We start from the raw sequence: 24,059 nt of genomic DNA on the forward strand, positions 1-24,059 counted from the left end.
TCTGAGCATATACTCTGCATTGCATCCCAGGAAAAAAGACTGACAGAGTCGGAGAAAGGTTATTGACTTCTTCAGACCACAACGCAGCTTTGGTGCCCTGAAGGTGTGGTGTGGGTAGGAGAGAGGGGCACCGGGGCTGGGTGTACCCAGGAAAGCAGTATTTTAACAGATGCCACCACGACTGGCAGTAGAGGCCATGGTGAAGGTTCCAGATGAGTCTGGTATGGAAGCATGCGGGGGTATTAGTTAAGACTAGATATTTAGAGGATTCTCAGGTATAACTGGGAAAGATGGTAGGGCAGTTATACAGGTGCGGGCTATGCAGCAAATGATTTTCCTACTAGTTGCAACAAAGCAAAACTGAAGGCATTTAATGAAAACTCCTTAATTCCAGTATACGGCCATGCCCCCCTGTAAACATGTTGGGTCGGGCCTGGTTAGTACTTGGATGGGAGACCATCTAGAAATACTAGGTGCTGTAGGCGTAAAAATAAAATAAATAGAATAAAAAATAATAATAAATTGCCCATAAAGCTTAAAAAAAAAAAAAGAAAGAAAGAAAAAAAACTCTTTAATTCCACTACCAAATCTAAAACATAATAAACTTTTCTTCTTCTCCTTATCTGCTATCTAAGGGCAGTCTAATTGTGCTTTGGATCTTTTCTCATCTCATCTCTTTTTGGGGAAATTTAAATTATCATCAAATATCCACTCTTATTAGAACTCCTTTCTGTAGAGATTTATACATGATTAAGTCACCGGGCTCCCTTTATCCCACCTGCCTTGAAAACTACTAATGTCTCTCTTCTACCCTTAAAAATCTTCTCAAAAAACCTGCCTATACTGTTTCCAAATCCTTATCTTCATTACTCCTTAGCCTATCTTTTTGGCTCCCACATCCAGCATTAAAATACAAACGAGCAAAACAAAAACACATTCCAGGGTCATCAATGACTTCTTCATTCCAAAATCCAGTGGACATTTTTCAGATTTATCTTACTTTACCTTGTAACAGTTGATACCATTTATCACTCCCTTCTCCCTAAAACATTTTTTTTTTTATAACTACATTCCTGGTTTTCTCTTTGGCTGCCCCTTCTAATTGTCCTTTGTAGAATCTGCCTACATTGCCTGGATTATGCGTATATTTCCTCATTCTATACTTGATCTTTAGGAACCTCACTCATATTAAAATTCTCGCACTAAATAATTCTAAAATTGTGTATCTCCATAGTGCAGCCACACTGGGCTTCTTTCCACTGTTCAAACGCATCATATTTGGTCCCTCTATACTTTTGCACAAAACTTTTCATTCTCTCAAGAAAACACTCCTCCATAGTAAACTCCTGTTCAGCTTTCAGATCTCAATTGAAAGATCATTTTTTATGGAAAGTCTTTCCTGACATCATAGGTCAGGTTCATTTGCTTTGGACTTCTATAAAATGGTCCCTTTCCTTCAGAACATTTAATTTATAATTTTGCTTTTGTTCTATCCTACTTTCCCCTTTTGGATGATTTCAATTGAATTATATAGTAAAGGGCAGGGAGGACAAGGTAAGCATCAATTGTTTAATCCTCATCCACATTTTCATAGGTAGGTGAACTGTCATTTCTTTCTGAAGTCCCGTTCAGGCAGCAACGCTGATAGGAAGAATAAAAGTCACTACGTATGTAGGATTACTTCATTTATTGGCGCTGGTTGTAGAGTAACCAGTGGGAGAAATAAGTCTGCAGTATTTCTAGAAATTCTCAAGCATGCGAACTCAATTTACTTCTTTTAGATAGCTCAAATGCTTGCTCTCAAGACCTCATACTTGATGGTGAGCACACATCCTTCCGAGACATTTCCCTAGACTGTACCCAGGATAGAGCTAGGTAGATGTTACTCTGCCTTCATTTATTTCTGGCCCCTCCCCCCCAATTAAACCTTTTGAGATAAATTCACACATAGTTGTAAGAAATAATGATTCCATGTACTCTTTACCAAATTACCCCCAATGGCAATACTTTGCAAGATTGTACGATATCACAACCAGCTTACTGATATCGATAGTCAAGATATACATCTCCATCACCATAAGGATTCCTCACATTGCCCTTCAACAGTCACACTCACTATCCCCCCAGCCCTCCACCTCCGTAACTCTTGGCAACTACTAATCTGTTCCTCATCTTTATAATTTTGTCATTTTAAGAACTTTATATAAATGAAATCACACTGCAACCTTTTAGGATTAGCTTTTCCACCTCTTTATAATCTCTGTAGATGATTATAAAGAGATACAAGGGGTGGCATGTATCAAGTTTAACCATTCACCCATTGAAAGACATGTCATTTCTAGGTTTTACCCTTACAACGCTTCTTTGAACATGTGTACAAGTATTTGTGTGAAAATAAATGCCCAGGAGTGTAATTTCTCATTCACATAATTGCCATGTTTAGCTATTTAAGAAAGTTTTCCAAAATGGCTACACAATTTAACATTCCTACCAGCAATAGGTGAGTGATCGGTTCTCTGAATCCTTGCTAGTTTTTGGTGGTGTCACTATTTTTTCTTTGGCCAGTCTGATAAGCATGTAGTGATCTCTCACTGTGGTTTTAATTTCCATTTACCTAGCAGCAAAGGATGTTAAATACCTTTCACGTGATCGCCACCTAAACATTACCTTTGGTAATGTCTTTTGCTCATTCTAATTGGATTGCTTTTTTGTTTTCATTTATGTATATATCCCAGTGCTGACACATAATAGATGTGCTTTGCAAATATTTCTCCCACTTTGTAGCTTATCTTTTAATCATGATTTTCACAGAGCAAGTTATAAATTTTGAAGTCCAAATTATGCTTCTATGAATCATGTTGTGTCAAGCCTAAGAATTTTTTGCCTAGACCTAGATGCCAGATTTTTTTTTTCCTCTAAAAGTTTGACAATCCTACATTTAAGTCCATGATCCATTTTGAGTTGTTGTTAAGGTGTGAGACTTAGGTCAGAGTTGTTTTTTTAATGATGTCCAATTGTTCTGGGATCATTTGTTGAAAAGGCCATTATTTCCTCCACTCAATTGCTTTTGTACTTTGTCAAAAATCAGTTGTGCATGTTTGTGTGGGTCTGAGATCTTTATTCTGTTCCATCGATCTATGTCTTTCCCTACCATGAAGAATCCTCCATTGTTTTTAATTACTGCTGCTATAACATCTTGGAATTCAGTAAATTGATCTTTCTCACTTTAGTCTTTTTAAAAATTTTTCTTTTGCCTTTCCATATAAATTTTACACTGATTTTCTATCTACAAAAAAATCTTGCTGTAAATTCGGCATTAGATTAAATCTGTATATCAATTTGGGAAGAACTGACACATTATTAGGTTTTCCAGCCCATAAACTTATGTTTCTCTATTTAGGTCTGGATTTCCATTATTAGTATTTTGTAGTTTTCAATGTACATTGTACATGGTTTGTTAGAATTACACCAAGTATGTCACTTTTTCTCCATGTGGCTGAGGTGCTCTGTGGCAGATAAGAGGGGTCCTTTGGAACTCACTCAGGTTGCTATCACCACCCTTGCCGAGTGCTTCCCACAAGAAACACAAGAGGCACCCTAGCAAATGTTCTCTTAGATGCATGCTTTCCTATGAAATTTTCATGTCTTTTGATGCTCAATAAAGCTTGTCAGCAGAGGGGAAAAAAACCCAAAATGTACTTGCTTCAAGGCTGCTTTCAATCAAAGCTTTCACAAATGCAGGACTATTTTTCTAATCCATCTTCCTCTTCCCATCTTTGGCATCTTAGATGGCTCTGTTCTTTTGTTAGCACTTCCAATTTGTGGATTCTTTTTCACTGGAGAGATCTTAACAAAACTAAAAAACTCTTACTCCGTAAACAAAGAATGGCTGGTTAGGATTATATTTTAATATATGTAAATTTCATTCATGTAGTATTACAAATATGACGTGTGACGGCTATCATGACCAATAATTAGATCAGTACTCGACAAATAGTTTTGTCAAGTTAGTTTGGTTTTTACTTAAATTCTTACCTCTTTCAGACATGACAATTGCTAAGTGCCAGAGATCTTCCTTTTTATCATTTTTCTTTAAATATTGATGGATAAGAAAATAAAATGTAAGACTGGCATATATTACCAACTAGACTTAGTTATCTCAAAAAACTAAGCAATATATACTGCATTAAATTTAGCACAAATTTGACAGCTATCCATTTCTAATTCTCAAACTGCAAATATCTGTAACTTTCACATATTTCCTAACACTGATTTCTAATAAAAATACTGGATATCCAAGAACTCTTAAGTCATAGATACCCCTTTAAAAAAAAAAATAGGTTGGTTATGTCACCAAAAATTTTGATTTAAATGGGATCATTGGGATAACATTTTAATAGTTAAAATGTTTCAAGAATGTGAAAGACGTCTATGGCCATGCCACCCTGAACAAGCCCGATCCCATCCGATCTCGGAAGCTAAGCAGATTCGGACCTGGTTAGTACTTGGATGGGAAACCACCTAGGAAGACCAAGTGCTGTAGGCGTAAAAAATAAAAATAAACAATTAAAAAAATGTGAAAGACTTTTAATGCTTTTTTTAACCTGTACTCTTATCATCCTTGAAACCAGAAGTGTGAAGTTAGTCTTTTCATTCACTCCATGTCCTAAATCCAAAATCTTCACTCTATACTTTATTTTAGATAATCAGGATTCTCATAGCACTGAATACAAAATGTACCTCGCATTATTCAGTAATACATCTCATATTGATAAAAAGTGAGACAAAGAAAATTGTGCCATAACATAGAAAACCCTTGAATTTTGGAATGTAATACAATATTGTGTATTAGACAAATATTAGATAAAACATGATTGTTACATGGATAGCTCAGGAAAATATTTACAAGAAATTTTATTCTTCCCAGTAAAATGAATTATCTTTTTCAAAATGAACTTTTCTGTTTATGATATAGTAGGAAAATATGTGGACTCTCTTATCTTTCCATTTCTATTTTCTTCTTTCAGTCTATTTTATACTTTATGTGTTTCTAAAAAATGTTCATGAATTTCATGGAGAAAATAAATTACATTTTCCTGGAGAAAAGCAGTTTGGAGGGTTAAGATAAAAAAATATGGAAGGTTTGTTGCTGTTGCTATCAATTTTTTGATATCTCTTTGTATATTCTTACTGTGGGTATGGTATTAAGAAATGGAAATTCCAGTCCTGATTCTGCCATTTTATAAAAGTAAAGAATATCTACCCTACCTTTCAATACAGACTACTTATGAGACTACAAAAGTTTTTGAAAATTTATAAAATGCCATAATTATAAAAATGTGTAGTTCCAAGGAAAAAGTCCACTATATATATAGTTGCTAGGTTAACATCCTAGCAACTATATATAGTGGAAAATATTAATACTGTCATTATTGCATCAGAATTATTATGAGGCATAATTTGGTTCTTGTTATAATAAATCCAGTAACTTCTAATACATGTGCAAAAAAACTAAACTTATGCTGTTCTCCAAAATGAAATGAAAGTATCTAGGTGTTTATACATATCTGCTTTGTAAACGATCCAATTCAAAATATTATCACTGATTTTAAAAACAAGTGTACTTTGACCCAGCAGTTGAGAATGTATCTTGAGGAAATAATGTGTTCAAGGATACACCATTTATATTAAAATTTTTTTAAAGTAGAAAGGCCCTCAGTGCCCCAAATGAGGATTGATTCAATACATTATGATTCATCTACAAATGAAGGGGCTTTGAAAATGGTATAAACCAGTTATATTACAAATGGAAAAAGACCACAGAATAGTATATAACTCTATTTTAAAATATCTAGTGATCATTTATAGATAGGCCTTCATCTTTTGTCATTTTATTTGGAATTTCTAGCTTTTCTATAATAATATATGTGATTTTTTATAAGTATTTAAAAGACCGAATTTTCATACTTTATACAGAAATACTTCTCAGGTTAAGTGAAAGCTGACAAAATGCTCAATCTGCAAATAGTCCATAGGAGCTGGCAATATATATGTAAAATATAGAATTTTTAAAAATAATTTTACCAAGTGTGTCATTAACCAAAGTCCTCTATAGTATTTCAAGCCAGAGTCCTCTATTTTACAACTAGACCTCTTTAACCAGATTTTTATCAAGACATAGGCACTTTTGAGATAATGTATTTTCTCATAGCAGTTGTCACTATGGAAGAGAGATTATCACCAAGCTTATTTAACCCACGTTATAGATGACAGAAGGTATATCTGCAATGAAAAACAAAATGAACAAATTTATTAATTGATAAAATTAAATATGAAATGAATATGCTGATTACTGGAAAAGCAGGTTAAATTAGAAAAGATATATTTGAATAAGTGTGAAAATTATGGAGGGAAGTTCTAACAACTTTCAATAGCTTTAGAGGTTGACAGTATAAGTACTTCATGTCTAATTTTACTTTACAATCTATGGCAGTCCTTCTTTACCATCACAACATTTTTATACTTATCACTCATGATAAGGAGAAACTTTTCGGTCCCCAATGGAATAAAAAGAAAATTTCTGGAAGTAAAGAGGCAAGAATTAGGGAGAAAGAAGGTATGCTGGATTTGTATATATGTGAGGAAAAGAGTCATTAGGCCAATAACTCACTGGTACCAAAGGTGATTTAGAACAATTTAAAGTGAGAATGGAGGATAAAGAGGGAAAGGGGCACTATGAAGCCATTTCTCTGAACATTTTCAGAATTCTCAATTGTGCAATGACTGAGGGCTACAAATTTTTCTTTCTATTCTATATTAATGTAATTGATGCAAGATTCAGAACAATTTTAAAAAGTTAACAACTGCTTTTAAGTAAGACTATTTTATTTAAATTTTTCTCAAAATATAAAAATAATAAACATTATGGATATTTAACAAAACATAATTCAACTATAAATAATAAAAATGTTGACAACCCCACATACACATGTAATACTATAAACATTCTAAGCATACAAGAGTAGTTTTCTAATTCAAGTTTTACCTTTTTCAGTTCAAGTTTTATTACTTTTAAAAATAAAAGAAAAAAAAGCTGCTACAGCTTAACCAATTACTTTCGCTCCACTCAAAGAGCAGGGAATTTTCCCCCCATGCCAACACACACATTCGTGAAATGAGATACTTATGGGCACAGGAATTAAAAACTGGAACAATCCAGTCTCCAGACAAGAAAAGACTCCTTTGGTGTTTCTAGGTTCAACAATCCACAGAAATTGAGTTTAACTAAACCACTTATTAAAGGAAATCTTGTGCCAGACAACATGTTCGGAAGTAATATCACACCCAAAACAGGGTCAGGATTCTGAGAATCAAAAGTAAACATCTATGAATGCTTTGCTGATACTTAAAAATTGTATCTTAAGAACATTCACTAAGGTGCTGGAATGGTTTTGTAGAGAACAATCTACACATTAAGACAAAACTTGTACAACGTAAATAATACATCTCTTTCCAACTCATCAAATGTTCTATAAATATTTAAGAATTACCCTGCCTCCTGTTGAGTAAAAGACAGATGGGAATTTAAAGCAGAGCAGGATTACATCATATTTTAGGACTAGAAAAGTTTTCCATTTGAAATATGGGAAAACTGAGCCATGCTGGATGTATCCTTTTTTAGTTCTAGCCAGATTAACACCATTTCTCTTATCAAAAGAGCTAATGACAAACTGAAGAAACTATTTTCTTTTCGGGAAACTGGGCAAAAATCAGTACACTGTCATTCTGCATCTTTAAATTATGGGGTATTTCTAATGGGCTGGGCTCTTTACCTGACTCATCGCAGACCACTTTTATGATTATGCTGATAGATTAGAATAAATCACAAGCAATCACAGATTAAAGCCTAGCAAAGTCTAGATCTAAATAGGTTCAAAAATGATATTGAAAGGTTTTGTAGCACCGATGACTTTTTCCTAAGACACTTGGGGGCTGCATCACTTTAAAGTATTATTTCTCCTGTAAACAAGACCAAAAATATTCAGTTGATCTGTATTTTGAGCATAAATATTTATAAACTCTATTAAAAAAACAAATATAGCATGACTAGAGCAGCTAATAGTGTAAAATCCAAGTATATTGAAAAATATAAAGATATATAAAATGCTTCCATAATGCAATCATGCAGAGGTAAATTGCTTCATTCGATTACACAAAAGTGATTCTGTACAGTTATCTACACACAGCTCTATGAGAATCCTATTCAGAAAAATAAAATGAAAAATCCTTTAATCAATCAACAAACGGGAATTTAACTATGTAACTGACCTACTGGATCTCAGCAGTTTTCAAAAAGTGCAATGATCTTAATGAGAATCCAATCATCTCGACTCTGATTCCAAATGGTATGTTCAATTTTGTTTTGCTTTATTTTTTATTTAAAGGCAAGGGAAAAAAAGATGACAAGATAAAATTGAGAGTGGTGGTATGTGGTCCACATTCATTAACTAATTAAAACTGTTAACAGCAAATACGGTCTCTTCAGAAACGTTCTTTGGGTTTCTAACTGACCTCGGAGGTAAACCACTATTACACGGGCCAAGACTCTTTCCTTGAAAAAATGCTGAATATGGGAAAATACTTACAAACTCCCTGCAGCTATATGCTAGTTTGCAAATATAAACTAAAGTCTAATTTAAAAAATGCCTTGGAGGCTACTAGGTCATAATCATGTTAGAGGATCTTCCAAAATATGTAATTTTCCTTTAAACCAAGCCTAACATTAACCATGCTGTCTCTAACTAATAAGGATCAAAAGATAATTTACATTATGACTGATGTGTTCATTCTTTTTTATTTTTCATGAAGACAAATGCAGTGCATACTCAAGAAAAAAGTGTGCAGAACAGTCATTTTTACACAAAAAAAGTGAAAATATGAGCATGGACAAGGGTAAATAAAATTAAATATAATTTGGACTTTTCTAATAAAGAGTTGCTATCGAGTATAACTTCCAAATTCTCAAACGCCTCATGAGAATCTATGAAAGAATACTAAAAAATTAATTTTCTGAAAACTTTTTTATGGTGCCCATTATAAAAAGGGTATTATGGATAAATACTTAGAATAAAATTCAATCATACTCTATAAATAATTCTAAGCCATACTGCTTACACATAATATGGGCAGATACCTTTTAAGACAGGAAAGCTACAGCAGTCTTTAACAATGTTAGACACATAACCCCTTGCTTTTATCTTTGATGTCTTGATTGCAAGCGAGAAAAATGTAAAAAAACTGTGTAAATTAGACATCTAATAGATATTTCTCAATATTTATAATCCACAGGCCATCCTGCATTACTTGAAAAGAAAATTATCCTCCTTGTTGCTTTTGAAGAGCTAATTTAAAAAATATTCTTCAGGTGAGTGGTCTTGGCAAACTCTTCAGTAAGTATATTTAGAATAGGTAAGTTATTACAGTGTGTAAAAAAGTATTTTACCATCTGTGCAAAATTATTTTAAGTGATTATCCTAACCCCTGAAATGTATACTAAAACCTAAAAAAATTAAAACCAAACCCATATTTAACTTTTTAATCATTTTCTTCATTTTAAATTGTTCATGCTAATTAACACAGCATCATAGCTTTATAGATTTCCTAGAAACGATTCTCAACTTGGCTGAGACTGAAGTTATCTCATTAGAAATCAAGAGGTCTTTTTATTTTGTGTGGTGTTTAAAAGGTAAATGGTTATAAAGTGGAGAAAAGATTTAAGGTCAAAGCACACACTCAGATATACTTCTGGACGCAGATGTGCCCTTAGAGAACTGTAAAGATAAAATGCAAATTATGGTACATGTAAACATCTAATCAAACTGATAAAGAGCAAACATAAAATGACAGAATGATATTATAACAGTCGTCTCCAGACAGGAACAGGTCTTGCTGTTGTAGTCGCAAAGCTAAATTCAGGCAATGATGATCTCTCTCTGCTGGAAAAAGAGAAGACTATTAAAAAAAAAAACTTTGAAAATAGTAAATAAATCTAAAAATTGAATCACAGCATAAACTAACCTCCAATTTTTCTCAACATAAAAAATCTATCTGAGAAAAGATCAAAATCAAAGTTGTACACAATTTAAAAAAAAAAAAAGTCTTTGGCTTAAAATGATTTTAATGAAACCTCTTTGCATCATGTTTCCTTAAAACATTAAGCTGCACAGATCATAGCTCTACAACATGGCTATGACCTAGAATTTTTGGTTAGGAAATGTAGTAACTGACCAGATAGTAAATTTTTATAGAGGTGTGGGTAGGCAAAAGTAATTAAAAAAAATCAAGAACAAATTCCAAGATATTATATATAAAAATGAAAGCAAAAACAATTATCTTAACTTTCCCAAAGATTTCAAAGTAACTGCAAGTTATATCTAGTTTCCTTATACTCCATATGATAATCATTTCATTTTTTAGTCACATTATATGACATAAAATTCTATACTACGCACAATGATTAACAACAAAAATAAATAAAAAGGAACACATCAAAATGAGACAGCACTTGGTATACAAAGGAAGACTAATTTGGGATGATGGGAAGATAGATGAGTGGATGGATGAAATGAAGTAACAGGGAAGGAGGGATTAGGAAGAAGCAAGTATAATAAATTAATACCAATTTACTAAAATAAAAAATGCTTTCAATTATACTAAGTGATGAGTATCATAATACTTATAAATTGCAAGAAAATTATTTACCGAGTTAGGAATTTTTCTACTAAACGATGTTTCATTAGAAATTACTGAGGATGGCAGTCACGTTCACCATGATTTCTTTCTTAGGACTTTTAGGTAGCTATTTTGGAAAGTTATCTGCTGTTGTCTGATAGGTATATAATATTTAGAGAGAAAAAAGAATTCTTTTCTCTAAAAGCCTGTATACATACCTTAGAGCAACCAGCCAGTTCAAAAAGTTAATAAGAACTAGGTAGTTCCTGAGATCTGGGAAACTTTTTTCTGCCTTATAAATATTATACACTCATAACTTTATCCTAGATTAAATTTCCACTTTTAATTTATAGAGTTTTAAAAGAATAAGAAAACCTTAAGAGAAAGACCAAAAAAGTGAACTAATTTAATCTGGTTAATATCATGCAGGGCATTTTTGTTTTAAAAGGCTGAAAGACTTTTATTAAGAAGAAAAAAACTTACAAATATTAATATAAATTCTAGAAGGACTAAAAATAATTTCCTATGATTAGTTCACATTATGGATAAGGGGGAAAAAGAAAATATAGATGATAAAGTTTGTATAATACTCTAAAGTAGCCATTGATATGTTAACATACCAAACAAGCAACTGTTTGCTTTCTTTTAGTAACCTTTAGAGCCAATGATGAGTGTTCGAAGTAAGATTGGAAATACAGTCCCAATAAAACAATTCTAGTAACAGGAAATTTCTTTCAATTAAGCTCAGTCATATTTTCTACAGATAATCAGCTAAAACAGTGAAGTCTTGTCTTCATAGTAAACTACTAGTTGATACATGTGATCATATTACAATAAAACAAGCACTATGCAATACTCTCTTATTCCTACAACATGATTTCAATAAATGCTTGGGCATTGGTTAAATACTAAAATTAACTTTTAAAATGTTACAATTATCCAATAACATTTAAAACAGCACTGCTTAAGTAAAAAACATAAAATATTGAATAAAATATATAAAATGACAACTCAACCATCCCTTGAGATAATCCTAATCAATCTTTTAACCAATAATATATATTTTCCCTCAATTTTTTCCTGTAAAAAATAGCTACCTACATTCTTCTCAATCTTTTTTTTCACTCCCAACTCAGCCCAGATCTGTACTAAAGCAAACAACTTATGAGAATTGTAATTAAAAATGTTTCAAGTTTTAGGTAGCACACTGTAATAGGAAAGAGTTTTTAAATTTTGAGTTCAGAAGTAAAAAGAAAAGTTGTAAGTAGGAAGGAAAAATGCTAGTAAATATAGAAGTTAATCTATACTTTATAAGTTGAATGGAACTTGTGCCAGCAAGGGCAAGCATTTGGGAACACTATATACAAAACTGTACTAAGATACATAATATGAATTATCATAACCAAATCAAAGTTGTTTCCATTGGTAAGATGATAAAAACCATAACACCAACAAGTATGGAGAACTGGTATATTCAACTGTTTTAGATTAAACACTAATACACTACCAGGAAAACTACAGATGTGAAAGACCTTAGAGATCACATAGTCCAGCCCCTTTCATTTTCCAGACAAGAAAACAGCCTTGGATAAGTTAAAAGACTTGTTTAAGGCCACAAGAGTGAGTAACAGAGCTGGGACCAAAAGCTAAATCTCCTAATACTTGTCCAGTCCTCTACACTAGGTCATCTTTGGATATATTAAAAAAAAAAAAAATTAGTGAGATGAACTACATTAGTGGCTCTTGGAATGTCTATTCACACAGAGAGAAACCAAAAGGCTATTTTATTCTTGAAACTGACTACATTTAACACTCAAAAATATTAATGGCTAATTGTTATGGGAATTCCACTAAGTCTACACGTGTATTCTTCCATCAGTATTTGTAATCCCAGTGGTGTAATACTTAACTCTATCAATTGTTTAGCAAAATGGTCCCAATGACTGAGAACACCCTCGAAAGAGATTTTTGAAAATTGATAAGAATTAACAAGGGAGGTAATTGTCACTCCATTATTGGAGATTTAAACGTACATTCATTCGTTAGTTCATCCAACAAACATCTGAGTGCCCACTATGAGCCAGGTTTTATGATAATCACTAGAGATAAAAAGATGAATAAGACATGGTCCCCTTCCTAGAGGAGCTTGTAATCTAGTGGGGAAGACAGACATATAAACCAGATAAATTATAACATTAAGTACTTGTAACAGAGATATGAACAAAGTGCTGTCTTAAAAGGGAGGGTAAAGGTATGGACTGGCTAATGACCAAGAAGTTTACTAATTTTGTGCAAGAACTACCATATTTACTGCACACACAATCTCATGCTTAATCAACAGAAAGGAGGTAGCAATGTAGCATTAAAAAAAAAAAAAAAGAAAGTTGGCACTGAAACTAGAATGCCTGCATTCAAATCTAGTCCTTCCACTACCAGCTGTGACTTTGGGTAAGTCGCTCCATCTCTATTAGCCTAAATTCCCTAATCTTTAAAATGGGAACTAACAATTATTTCAATGGGATATTTTGTTTTAAAGGAGAACAGATGACAGTACATGTAGGGTACTATAATTTATAAATGCATTAATTTAAATGCAATAGCAATGAAAATCTAAGTAATATTTATAATTAAAATTATATTAATGCTAATAAAAATATAATTGTGAGCCTAATAAGTGCTAATATTTAATCCCCATACTTCTGAGACCAAATCCAAATATATTTGTCTTCTGATTTATTCACAGCAAAATGGCTTAAAACATTTTAATTTAGGTTACTAGAGAATGTAAGTCTAGGGAAAGTAATTAGCTATTTACGAATTTAAATAAACAGTAGGTAATTTCAGTTACTATATAAGGACATTTTACAGTAATTTTTTAAAAATCAGCCTAAAATTTACTAATCAAATTATAAAGCCAAAAATCAGCACAGAGATTTAACTGGCCTTTGAAAGATTTTCTTTCTTTATAATACCTGTTTGGTGTAAAGAGAAGAAACGTGAGCCTCTGCCAATTTGGCACCTTTCACGACTACTAAAAAGAAAAGAAAACAAACTTACCTAACGAATCAGAATAGCACAGTCAACATATAAGAGACTACATAAAAATATATCATAGATCTAAGTACAATAAAGAAGTTTTTGCGTATAGTCACTATTTTGGCAAAAGTCGTCTGATTTTGAAATTTTAAATATAAACATGTACACCAACTCCAAGCCAAAACATTTCTACATAATAGTATTATCATCAAAAACATATATAACTTTAACCCTAAGTGTGGGGAAAATCCACTAGTCACTCCACTGGCAGAAGACTATGGTGGTATAATTACAGGTTGTGATTGTGAGGATTCTAGTATGGAAAGAAAGCAATTTTTTTTTTAAATGTGACTTTTATATAATCTCTATAATCTCAGGAGGGGCAGAAACACTTGTAACTGAAATAAATTTGCAAAGATAAGTATGTGATCTCGCATCCCCTCATTCTACAAAGAATGAACTGATTTCCTGGAAACTCCTCTATCAACTTTAAATGATCGTGTTCACTTGCCAGAGAAATCCACTTAAAAATCACAATATTGTCGCAAATGTCAAAGATTTTTATACAAGTATAGGAAATGCACACTTAAAATATCAGACTGGAACACTTACCAAACAGTGTTTTCCTAAAGTAGTATCTATAGTACATTTCTTTATTCATATATCTTCAAATGGTCAAGTTTTCTTTCATACATCCAAAATGTAATGTGATGGTTTTCTTATTCACCAAATGTTAGCTCTACTTGAAGTCTGGTTCCAAACTAATCAGCCTGCTTTTAAATTTTAAGACATCTGTTGAAAATTTATAGGATCAAACCAAACTGAAGTGGTATAAATTTTAAACAGTGGATTGTACATTATTGTCAAGGTACCAGTAACCATTATTAAGAATAAATTAGTGATTATAGCTCCTTTTGTGATAATTGGGGGGGACGGGTAGATCACCATCTGGAATGGTCTATTCGATTTTTTCCTTTTTTTTTCTTTTTTCTTTTTTTAAAATCAAAGAACAATGTCTTGGTTTTTTTTTTTTTTTTTGTCACTGCTTTTCTTTTCTTTTCTTTTCTTTTTAAGAGACCATTCCACTTTATTTTAAACATCCGAATGCATAAGGAGTCATATGCAAAACAGTCATACACCATTATCATTAAAACCCATATGGTAAAATACATACACAAGTCCAACAAAAGGCTAATACATAGTAAGCCTAAGCATACTACTATGTAATATTATGAATACATAACTTGGAGACTTTAGTTAGAGTACTATGTTATCTATTCATTTTTGAAAACATTCATTAAGATTTTAAATGCAAATTCATTCCTTATTTGGAGTAAAACAAAATCCTCTAAGTTATAACAATGGTCATAAGTTTTCAGACCTATTCATTAAATTACAAAGAACCCAAAGAATCTCATAATGTTCAGTAGAAGTATGTAATAAAAACATTGCATATGTTTCTAGTGTGATGTCTTTAGCAACTGTTTACTGAAATAAAATGCAAACATCGATCTTTCAAAATACAGGATCAGAAGGTAGTTTTCTTCTCTTTTGTCTATTTGTGAAATCCATCTTCATCACATTTACCAAAAATTGTTTTTACAAATATGTAAAAGTACATTAGATAATACTAATGAAACACAGGTAGAGTTCTAGCATATGTAGATCAATGATCAGTCAAATCATCTTCTCCAAGAACGAGATTCATTGTCCTCTTCTTCTTCATCATCATCTTGAAGTAATGAGTCATCCACCATAGACTCTTCCTGAAACTTTAGGTTAAAATGCATTTAGGAATTTACCCAAAAAAAAAAGAAAAGAAAAAAGGTGACACTTTTAAATACTGATTTCGCTCAATAGAGTTGAATACAAAAGGTATTTTTATAGCTAGAACATTCAAGAAACAAAGAAAAGCAACCTTTACCGACTCAATGGTTTCTCTATAGTATCTATTCTATTGCTTGCATCAAACAGGCACTAAAGTAATATCAAAGTAAGCCTTTGTACATGCAGTTTCTTCTGTCTCTATTTACCAAATGATATTATCTTCTATAGCTACAAAACACTGATCAATTTTTTTTTTTTTTTTTTAAATAACATCAGTAAGTCTTCTCTGACTTACCCCACCGCTGGACACTAAATCAACTAATGACTTGTATAAAAGTCTATCAAGATTTTCTACTGTATACAAACATTTTCTTTTATAGCATTCCTTTCTTTTCTCCATTCCCTTCATAAAAGCTTCTCAGACTGCTTTTCAAACTTTTCAAAATACCTAATACCAGGAGCTCTCCTGCTTTTCTCCCCATTCAATTCAAACTCATGGAAGGACAAAGGTAAAATCTAAAATATAAAATGACAAATCATGTATATGAGTTTCAAAACACACAATTTATTCTTGCATTTGACTATGGATATGTGTAACAGCCTCGAATGTTCTTCAAACAAAATGAAGTGATACTATGATATCTAACAAAGATAAAACATGGAATCATCTCGTTTTCCTACTTAATCTACATTTCTTAAGTTCCTCAACTTTTTTTACAGCTTATTTTATGATTAAACAAAATAGTTGCTTAGTTTTAAGTTTTTGGTTTCAATAGGTTCTCTCACTTCACTGCTCTTTATGCTCATATGTCTCATTCATCAGACTGTCTTTACTCAAGAAAAAAGTACTCTTCCACACCTATCTCTCTGCCCAAATATGACTCTCACCTATATTCCCAGTCTCGGCTCTTGGTAATGGAAAACTTTATTACTACTTAGGGTTCAGCTCTACTGTTACCACCTCCTTCAAGATTCTTCTGGACATAAATGATCACTCCTTCCTTTGGATTCCGACAGCATATTGTCCAAATCTTTATTCAGCACATCAGTCTGCCTTTTATTATAATTAGTTTCTTATGTGTCTGTCACCACCACCCCCCTTTCCAGATCATAAGCTCCTTGATAGGGACCGTGTCTTATTCATTTTTGTGCCTATCACAGTATCTACCATATAGCAGGCATTCATTCTAATGAACTAAACGATATGAATTAAAATAAAAAAAACTTGAAATGTTAATAAAGCCTTTGAGTATAATATAAACTCTAAAACTTGAAATACTATGAAATTTCCTGTTAATAAAAATCTAATAATTATTGTCTTCTAAGAGTAAATGAAAACTGAGTATATATATGGTTTTCATATATTCTTTTTGGATTAGCAAGCCATAGTTCTCATTAATCCAGAAAAGTTAAAAGTTGTCTGCATTTATCTGATATCCCCTGCCTGAAATATGGCTCAGGAATAGAAGTTTAATGTTAAAATCACAGCCATAAAAGCACATTTTATAGAGAAACGTGAACATTTAAAGGTATAACCAAGTGGGGGGAAAAAAAAACCAAAAAAACATACTTCCTCTTCATCAGGTTCAACTTCTTCTGTTTCAACAGCTGAAATATTAGTTATTGGTTTATTCCATGCCAGTTTTAGATCCTGCCCTTTGAAACGAGCTCCATGAACTGCAGCCTAAAACAATTAAGAACATTGGAATACAGAACATTAATAACTTCTAAAGAAAAAAATGAAATGTTATTGTACCTAATATTTAAATTAAATTAGCTAAACACAAGTGAAGACAGATGTCCATTCACTTGCTTTGTGGTTATTTACTTCTTTATTTACTATTGTTAATTTTTTATGATTATTTCTAAAATCAGCCTAGTGATTAGAAATTCCTTTAAAAAGAAACAAGAAAACTTTCTCATAATTACTAATTAAAGCTATTTCAGTGCTGGCCAATACCTGACTAGAAGAATTATGTCTATATGTTTACAATACAATAATTGCTATTCAAGGCAATAAACTCAAAGCAGTTAAAGATCATGACTGTAGATTCCGAATCAAAGACTAAATTAGAATTAACAGGCTAAATGTATTTTATTGCTTTTTAATTCTTGTTAATTTACAAATGGCATACATAGTAACTAGAAACTAGAAACTTTTAACAGAATAATTTCGCATGTGTAAAGTATCACATTATTTTTAAATTACATCATATAATCACAAATATCACAAAATGTTTGACATACAACTATTACAATTTATATCTCAACAAAAGAAAAAATCTTGAACTTTTCTATTTAAAACTAAAGTACTTCCCACAAAGCATTCAGAATTGCATATGATAAAACTTAAACTTAGTAAAGTCTAAGTACTTACTACGTTAAGTGGTTGCTTTGGAAATAGTGCACTAAAATTAAAGTAACACAAACTAACATAAATCAATGTTAGCAATAATTCATTGTCAGAAAATATTTATAGCATAATCTCAAGGTATAGCATAATGTGAAATGTAGAATAAATACATATTCAATGACATCTGACCATGAATTGTATGATATTGAAGTCCCTAGGTAAAAATTTTAAATCTGCACATATAAATTTATAATAAATTTAAAAGATTTCATGCCTATTAATATGCAGCTCAAGAGTTTTTAGTCTACAGCCTTATCACAATGTCACATAACTAAAAAATTTTTAAATGCTTATATGTGAAATTTAAGCTTAGAAACAACTTGTAATTTTTAAGCTATAACTATTACATGAAAAGATATTACTGTAAAGAATTCCAACAGTATAATGCAAAATGTCTACTCATAAACTCAACTTTTCATCAGCCAAAAAAAGGCAAAAATTGTTAGTGACGTCTATTAAATTCGTGACAAAAATTTCTGATGACAATTTTGTAAATGTCTGTATTCAGCATGATTCTTCAAATTTATTAGGTGAGTTTACAATTCTCTAAAGTTTTAATTTTAAAATTACTTACAGGATAATATTTAACTTTTTAATAAGTTTGATCCATTAGAAACTTTTGGCTATTTGGCTGTGTATATAAAATAACAGTTCTTGCTTTTTGAAGACAGAAATTTCGGATAATCTGCAACATCAAATCTTTAAAGTTAAAAAAAATTCTGGATTTCTAGTCAACATGGCAGAGCAGATAAATGTTGTGCCTGCCTCCTCCCAAAACTACATGGAATTTATAACTAAATTATAGAATCACCACCCTTGAGAACCACCTGAAGACTAGCCAAACAGAATTCCCATAAATAAGAATATAAAGAAGCCACGTCCAGACTAGTAGGAGGGGTGAAGATGAGAAATGTTTTGGTCTCACAACCATGTGTGGTGGTTAAGAATTGGGAGGGACATCTCAGCTGCAGAGGTTCCCACTGAAGATGGAGCGATCCCAGTTCCACACTGGGCTCCCCAGCCTGGGGCACCAGTGAAGGCAAGAGGAGTCCTCGCAACAGCTGGCTGTAAAAATCAGCAGGGACTCAGTCTGGGTGGGACACCACTAAAGCATTCGGCTCAGGTGAACAGGGAGACCTCTCCACTGGGCCCCGCAAGGACGCCTACTACATAAGGCCACTCTGCCAAAACTGGGAGATGTGGCAGACCTATCTAATACACAAAAACTAACACAAGGAGGAAGTCAAAATGAGGAAACAAAGAAACATGTCCCAAATAAAAGAACAAGACAAAATCCCAGAAAAAGGACTAAATAAAATGGAGGCAAGCAATCTACCAGATGCAAAGTTCAAAACACTGGTTGTAAGGATACACAATGAACTTAGGGGCAGAACAGATTATCTCAGTGAGAACTTCGACAAGGAGTTAGGAAACATAAAGGAGAGAGAAAACATAAAAGCAATCTTAATTTTGAAAAACTGAATTGAAAGTCAAAATTAAAATTATAAAAAAGAACAGATTTTGGTGATTTATCAAAGAAAAATATAATACAATGAAATTTATACCAGAAGTGAATGATTAGTTCAGTATTAGGAAGCAATATAGAGTAAAAAAAGGGAGAAAAAAATCCTCATCTTTCTATAAACACACAAAAATCATAATAAAATCCACTTCTGATCAAAGATAAAAAATCTCTAGTTTTTAATAAAACAGGAATCATTTGTATGTATTCTACCTTAACCTAAAAACTCAGCATCATATATGATAAAAATACTAGAAATGATTTCATTCATCACTTTCATTCATTTCATGAGCAAGATATTGTTACTACTACTGTTATTTAACATTATTCTAAATGTACTAACAATTAAATAACAGACATAAGTGCAAAAATGTGAAAGTTGGAGGCAAAACAACCAAGATTCAACAATATGATTGAATAAATACAAAAAAAAAAAAAAAAAACCAACTCCAAGAACAAAACTATAAAAAGATAATTTGGTAAAATGGTAATTATATATTTAATTAAAACAGATTAATAGTTTTCTACATATGACCAATCAACAGAAAATAATGAAAGAAAAGACTTCATTTAAAATAGCAATAAAGTAAATTATCAGGGCAAAACTAATAAGCAATATATATTATCTATATAAAGAAAAGCTTTAAATCTCTTAAAGGATATAAAAAAATGAAGAACTTGAAATACATGATGTTCTAGAGGAAGATTTAGTGTTATAAAGATGTTAATTCTCCCATAAGTAATTCTATCTTTTTGGAACCAAAATAATATAAGATAGCTTATTCTAAAGTTAATATAAAAAGTAAACATATAAAACTACCAGAAGATTCTGAGAATGAATAATAATTGAGCATAAGAGGAAATACAAACAACAGACCTGACAACTATTAAAATATATTATAAAGTTAGTTTAATTAAAACAGTGAGGAAGAAGCACATGAAAACTGATCACTAGAAGAGAACAGAGTCCAAAACACACCCCCAAAAATTTGAGAAATTTTCATATACTAAGAGTATTTCACATAAGTTTGGAAAACTAGCTTTACTCAATGAAATCAAGTAGGCCCCCTATTTTACTCCTTATACCAAATAACTATCATACGAATTTTTTAAAAGAGTGAAACTAAAATGTAAAAAACAAAAAAGGGAGAAAAAAATAACTATTAAAGGCTAGGGTAAATGTTTATCATCTCAGATTGGTGAAAGCCTTCCAACCTTAGAAAGAAATTAATTGAACAATTCACTATTATTGCATGGCAAAATACAGCACAAATGAAAATTCATAAAAATGTGTGTAACTTATGAGCTAATTTTCTAGTATATAAAAAGCTCCCACAGCTCATTCAGGAAAAAAATCAGTAGAATACACGACTCAGCAAAATAAAAAGCAAACAGCATTAACAATGGAGGAAAATGGAAATAAACAGCATTTAAACAAATGTGAATTCATAAAAGTAAATTAAAACTAAAATGAGTTGCTATTTTACAAAGATAAAATTATTTGATATCTCACTGTGATTTACATACCTATGGATTTTTTAAATAAGAAAACTGATAAAACCACTATGTACAGTATACATTAAGGCAAGAACACAGGAAAAAGGCATTCAAACATCTTTGGCGGGCAAGCAAATGCGGTACAACCTGTATGGAGGGCAATTTCAGAACCATCCATCAAAAATTTAAATGCACATATCCTTTTACCTAGCAGTAACATATCCAGAATATCCTACACAGTAATATTCACATATATACAGAGAAATATGCACCAAGAGTATTCACTGTATAAGGTAAAAGAATAAAAACAATGTAAAGTCCATCAACAACCCATGGTTGATTACATTTGGTACATCCCTATAATGAAATATCTATGCAAAAATGACAGAACAAGGCAGCTCTTGATAGAATTATTGATGTTACTTATAGATTCAAAGTCTCAGTATAAAAATATAACCAAAAAACCCACCTAAAAACATTTGTAATCTCTGGGCAGGAACTTGAGAACTAAGGATAAGGATACGAAGATGATTTACTTCTTATTTCACAACCTTTGGAGTTCTTATATCATGAATATGTACTGTCTATCCAAAAATAAATTAATTTTAAAAATAAAATTTAAAACTATATTTTAAAGCAGCAAAAAACACTCAAACTGTCAACCAGCAACTTTTAACATGATGAACATTATGAATAAATTAACGTGCTGCCAAAATCAATTATTTTTGTGTAGCTGTCCCATCCCTACTCTACTAAAGCATGTTCTGAAACTGAAAAAGAACTGTTTAAAAAAATTATAATTGCTTGTCTAGGTAAATAGGGATTTTCTTAATACTACACAGAGATAACTACAACCATAACAATAAATCAGAAAAACTAGATAATTGTCATTTAAAATTTCCTTCCCATTAAAAAATTTTTACATTCATTAAAACTGTCTCAATAGCCATACAAATCTTCATTTTGCGATAAGTATATACAGTATGTACCTAATGTAAATACCATAAGGAAAAGAAGAACTCAGAAAATATTAAACTTTTTTGCCAACAATTATATTATTTGTGGTAAAGGGGATATTTTCATTCTTACACTTATATTTAGAGCACATAACTATGTTGGTGTCAGTAAAAATGGTTTAGTTTTCTGCATGGAAAAAAGAGACAGAGAGATATGAAGACCAGAAATTAAGTAAAAAAAAAACATATAATCCGGAATTAATTTGCAAGTATTAGTACAAGCTCTTATTTTATTTTTTCAATCTACCTACCTCTCTATGTGTATATACGTGTGTATAAAAACCCTATAGTTCAGAATTAAATGGGAAATATCAGTAGCTTTGAATTTTTTTATTTTCTTTATACATGTGTATACATATGAATATATGTCCGTGTATGTAAATGTGTACATGTGTGTATGAGTGTATGTTTTTTTTCACTCCCAGCTCTGACCACCGAAAAGGATTAGTGACTGCAATATACTCAGTAGTACTGAGCACCCTTAGTATTCATACTGTGGTCTCTAAATGCCTTTGCCCAGTGAAAAGAATCAGAGCTCCTTAGAGAAATGGCCAATTCGAGGTCTAAAATGGAAAATGTATAAGATGAACTCAGAACACCTGTTCATACCAGAAAGCTAAGTTACTATCATAACCAATTAGGGTCCTGTCAAAAGAACTCAGGAACAAACTAGTATATTAGCCACTAGCCAAAAACAGGACAAAACATCAATAACTGAGAACAATGGATCAATCAATACCCATGAAATGTTTTAATGTATGAGTTCATTACTGTATAATAACAATCAAGTTATCTCAAGATACAAACCTTATTCTGGATCCTTAAAAAAAGTGAGTAAAAAATTTATAGAAAAATTGGGGAAATATAAACTCTGACTGGGTATTTGATAATACTTAGGAAATTTCAATCACTTTTAGGTATAATAATAGTAGTATGTTTAATTTTTTAAGGCCCTAACATTGAGACATACACACTGAGATGTTTACAGATGATATGATGACTGAGAATAGCTCTAAAACAAGGAGAGGGAGGGTTGCAGTGGGTGAGACATAGACAAAACAGGCTGTAAGTGGATAACTGCTGAAGCTCTATGATGAGTATACAGGGGTTCTTTTTATAATTCTAATTGCTATGCAATGTAAACAAAAACTATTTAAAAGCTGAAGCATTTTATTCATAGGCTTCCTCTATAGCCCTTTGCCTATTCTTACAGATGAATTCAACGTTTACAGCAAAGAGGAAAGCAGGCATACACACCACAGAAGGAAAAATGGCTGAAGATCTGACCAAGGTGGAAGAAAAAAAAACGTATGAAAAGTAGTTATGAGGTGGGTTCCATATCATAAGTAGAAAATGGCTCTGGAAACGACATTTGGAAAAAACTAGGTTAAGCAAAATTAAACAAGAATGTTTACCTTCTGCCTTTTCAACTCAGATTGTGAATCTAAATGAAATATACAAAGTGGAGACTTTTACAAACTTATCTGACAAGAGAAGCCTTGAGCTCTTGCAGAACCAGTGTTGGGTAAAAACAGGATGGGGAAAATGCCCTAAGGTCAGAAAATTTAAAGCTGCAATCCTAGTGTGTCTTACAGTTTTAGTAACCATAATGATTAAAACTAATCTATGAAAGAAGGCTAAAACCAAGATTATCAATATTTGTAATAACCACAGTATACAATGTTTAGGCAGGAGTTTCATTAAAGAACCACAAATTAAAAAAAAAAAAAATTAAAATTAAAATTTCACAACTTATAGGGAAAGACTTCTTTCCATTCCTCTAACTTTTGAGTTCAAGCTGCATGGCCACTTTCTCACAAGCCTCAGGCTTGGATTTACTGATTCCGGTAGCACAGTACTTATCGCGTAAAGCAGTATTTAATAACTATTAAGTGTATCGGTAAAAACACAAAAATTCTATGTACATGATTTGATTTATTTTGATTGAATCCAGTTAAATACTGTTCTTGTTATTAGCTTACTATTTATTCAGTCAGCCCCATCGAGTTCTAGGAGT

The 24,059-nt window shown here is 31.8% G+C and overlaps 1 protein-coding gene and 1 pseudogene across 17 annotated transcripts in view; one reads left to right on the forward strand and one right to left on the reverse strand.

Annotated features, from left to right (window-relative positions):
• The first annotated feature begins 4,427 nt into the window (after positions 1-4,427).
• LOC111736698 lies at positions 4,428-4,546 on the forward strand (annotated as a pseudogene).
• A 4,285-nt stretch (positions 4,547-8,831) lies between these two features.
• Positions 8,832-24,059, reverse strand: part of RBM26 (RNA binding motif protein 26) — an 80,665-nt gene continuing 65,437 nt past the window's right edge. For 6 of the 17 annotated variants that reach the window (XM_023528000.1, XM_023528003.1, XM_011355469.2 and 3 more), the window contains 5 exons: positions 17,165-17,278; positions 16,043-16,110; positions 14,380-15,539; positions 13,704-13,762; positions 8,836-9,995 (listed from right to left, as the gene is read on the reverse strand). In XM_023528000.1, the coding sequence (XP_023383768.1) occupies positions 15,434-15,539; positions 16,043-16,110; positions 17,165-17,278 (288 nt within the window). In that variant the 3' untranslated portion in view covers positions 8,836-9,995; positions 13,704-13,762; positions 14,380-15,433. Of the gene's footprint in view, positions 9,996-13,703; positions 13,763-14,379; positions 15,540-16,042; positions 16,111-17,164; positions 17,279-24,059 lie in introns of all 17 variants that reach the window. The other 11 variants (XM_011355471.2, XM_011355475.2, XM_011355470.2 and 8 more) reach the window with 6 other exon arrangements.

The sequence above is a fragment of the Pteropus vampyrus genome, unplaced genomic scaffold (assembly GCF_000151845.1).
Source record: "Pteropus vampyrus isolate Shadow unplaced genomic scaffold, Pvam_2.0 Scaffold21, whole genome shotgun sequence".
NCBI classification, from domain to species: Eukaryota; Metazoa; Chordata; class Mammalia; order Chiroptera; family Pteropodidae; genus Pteropus; species Pteropus vampyrus.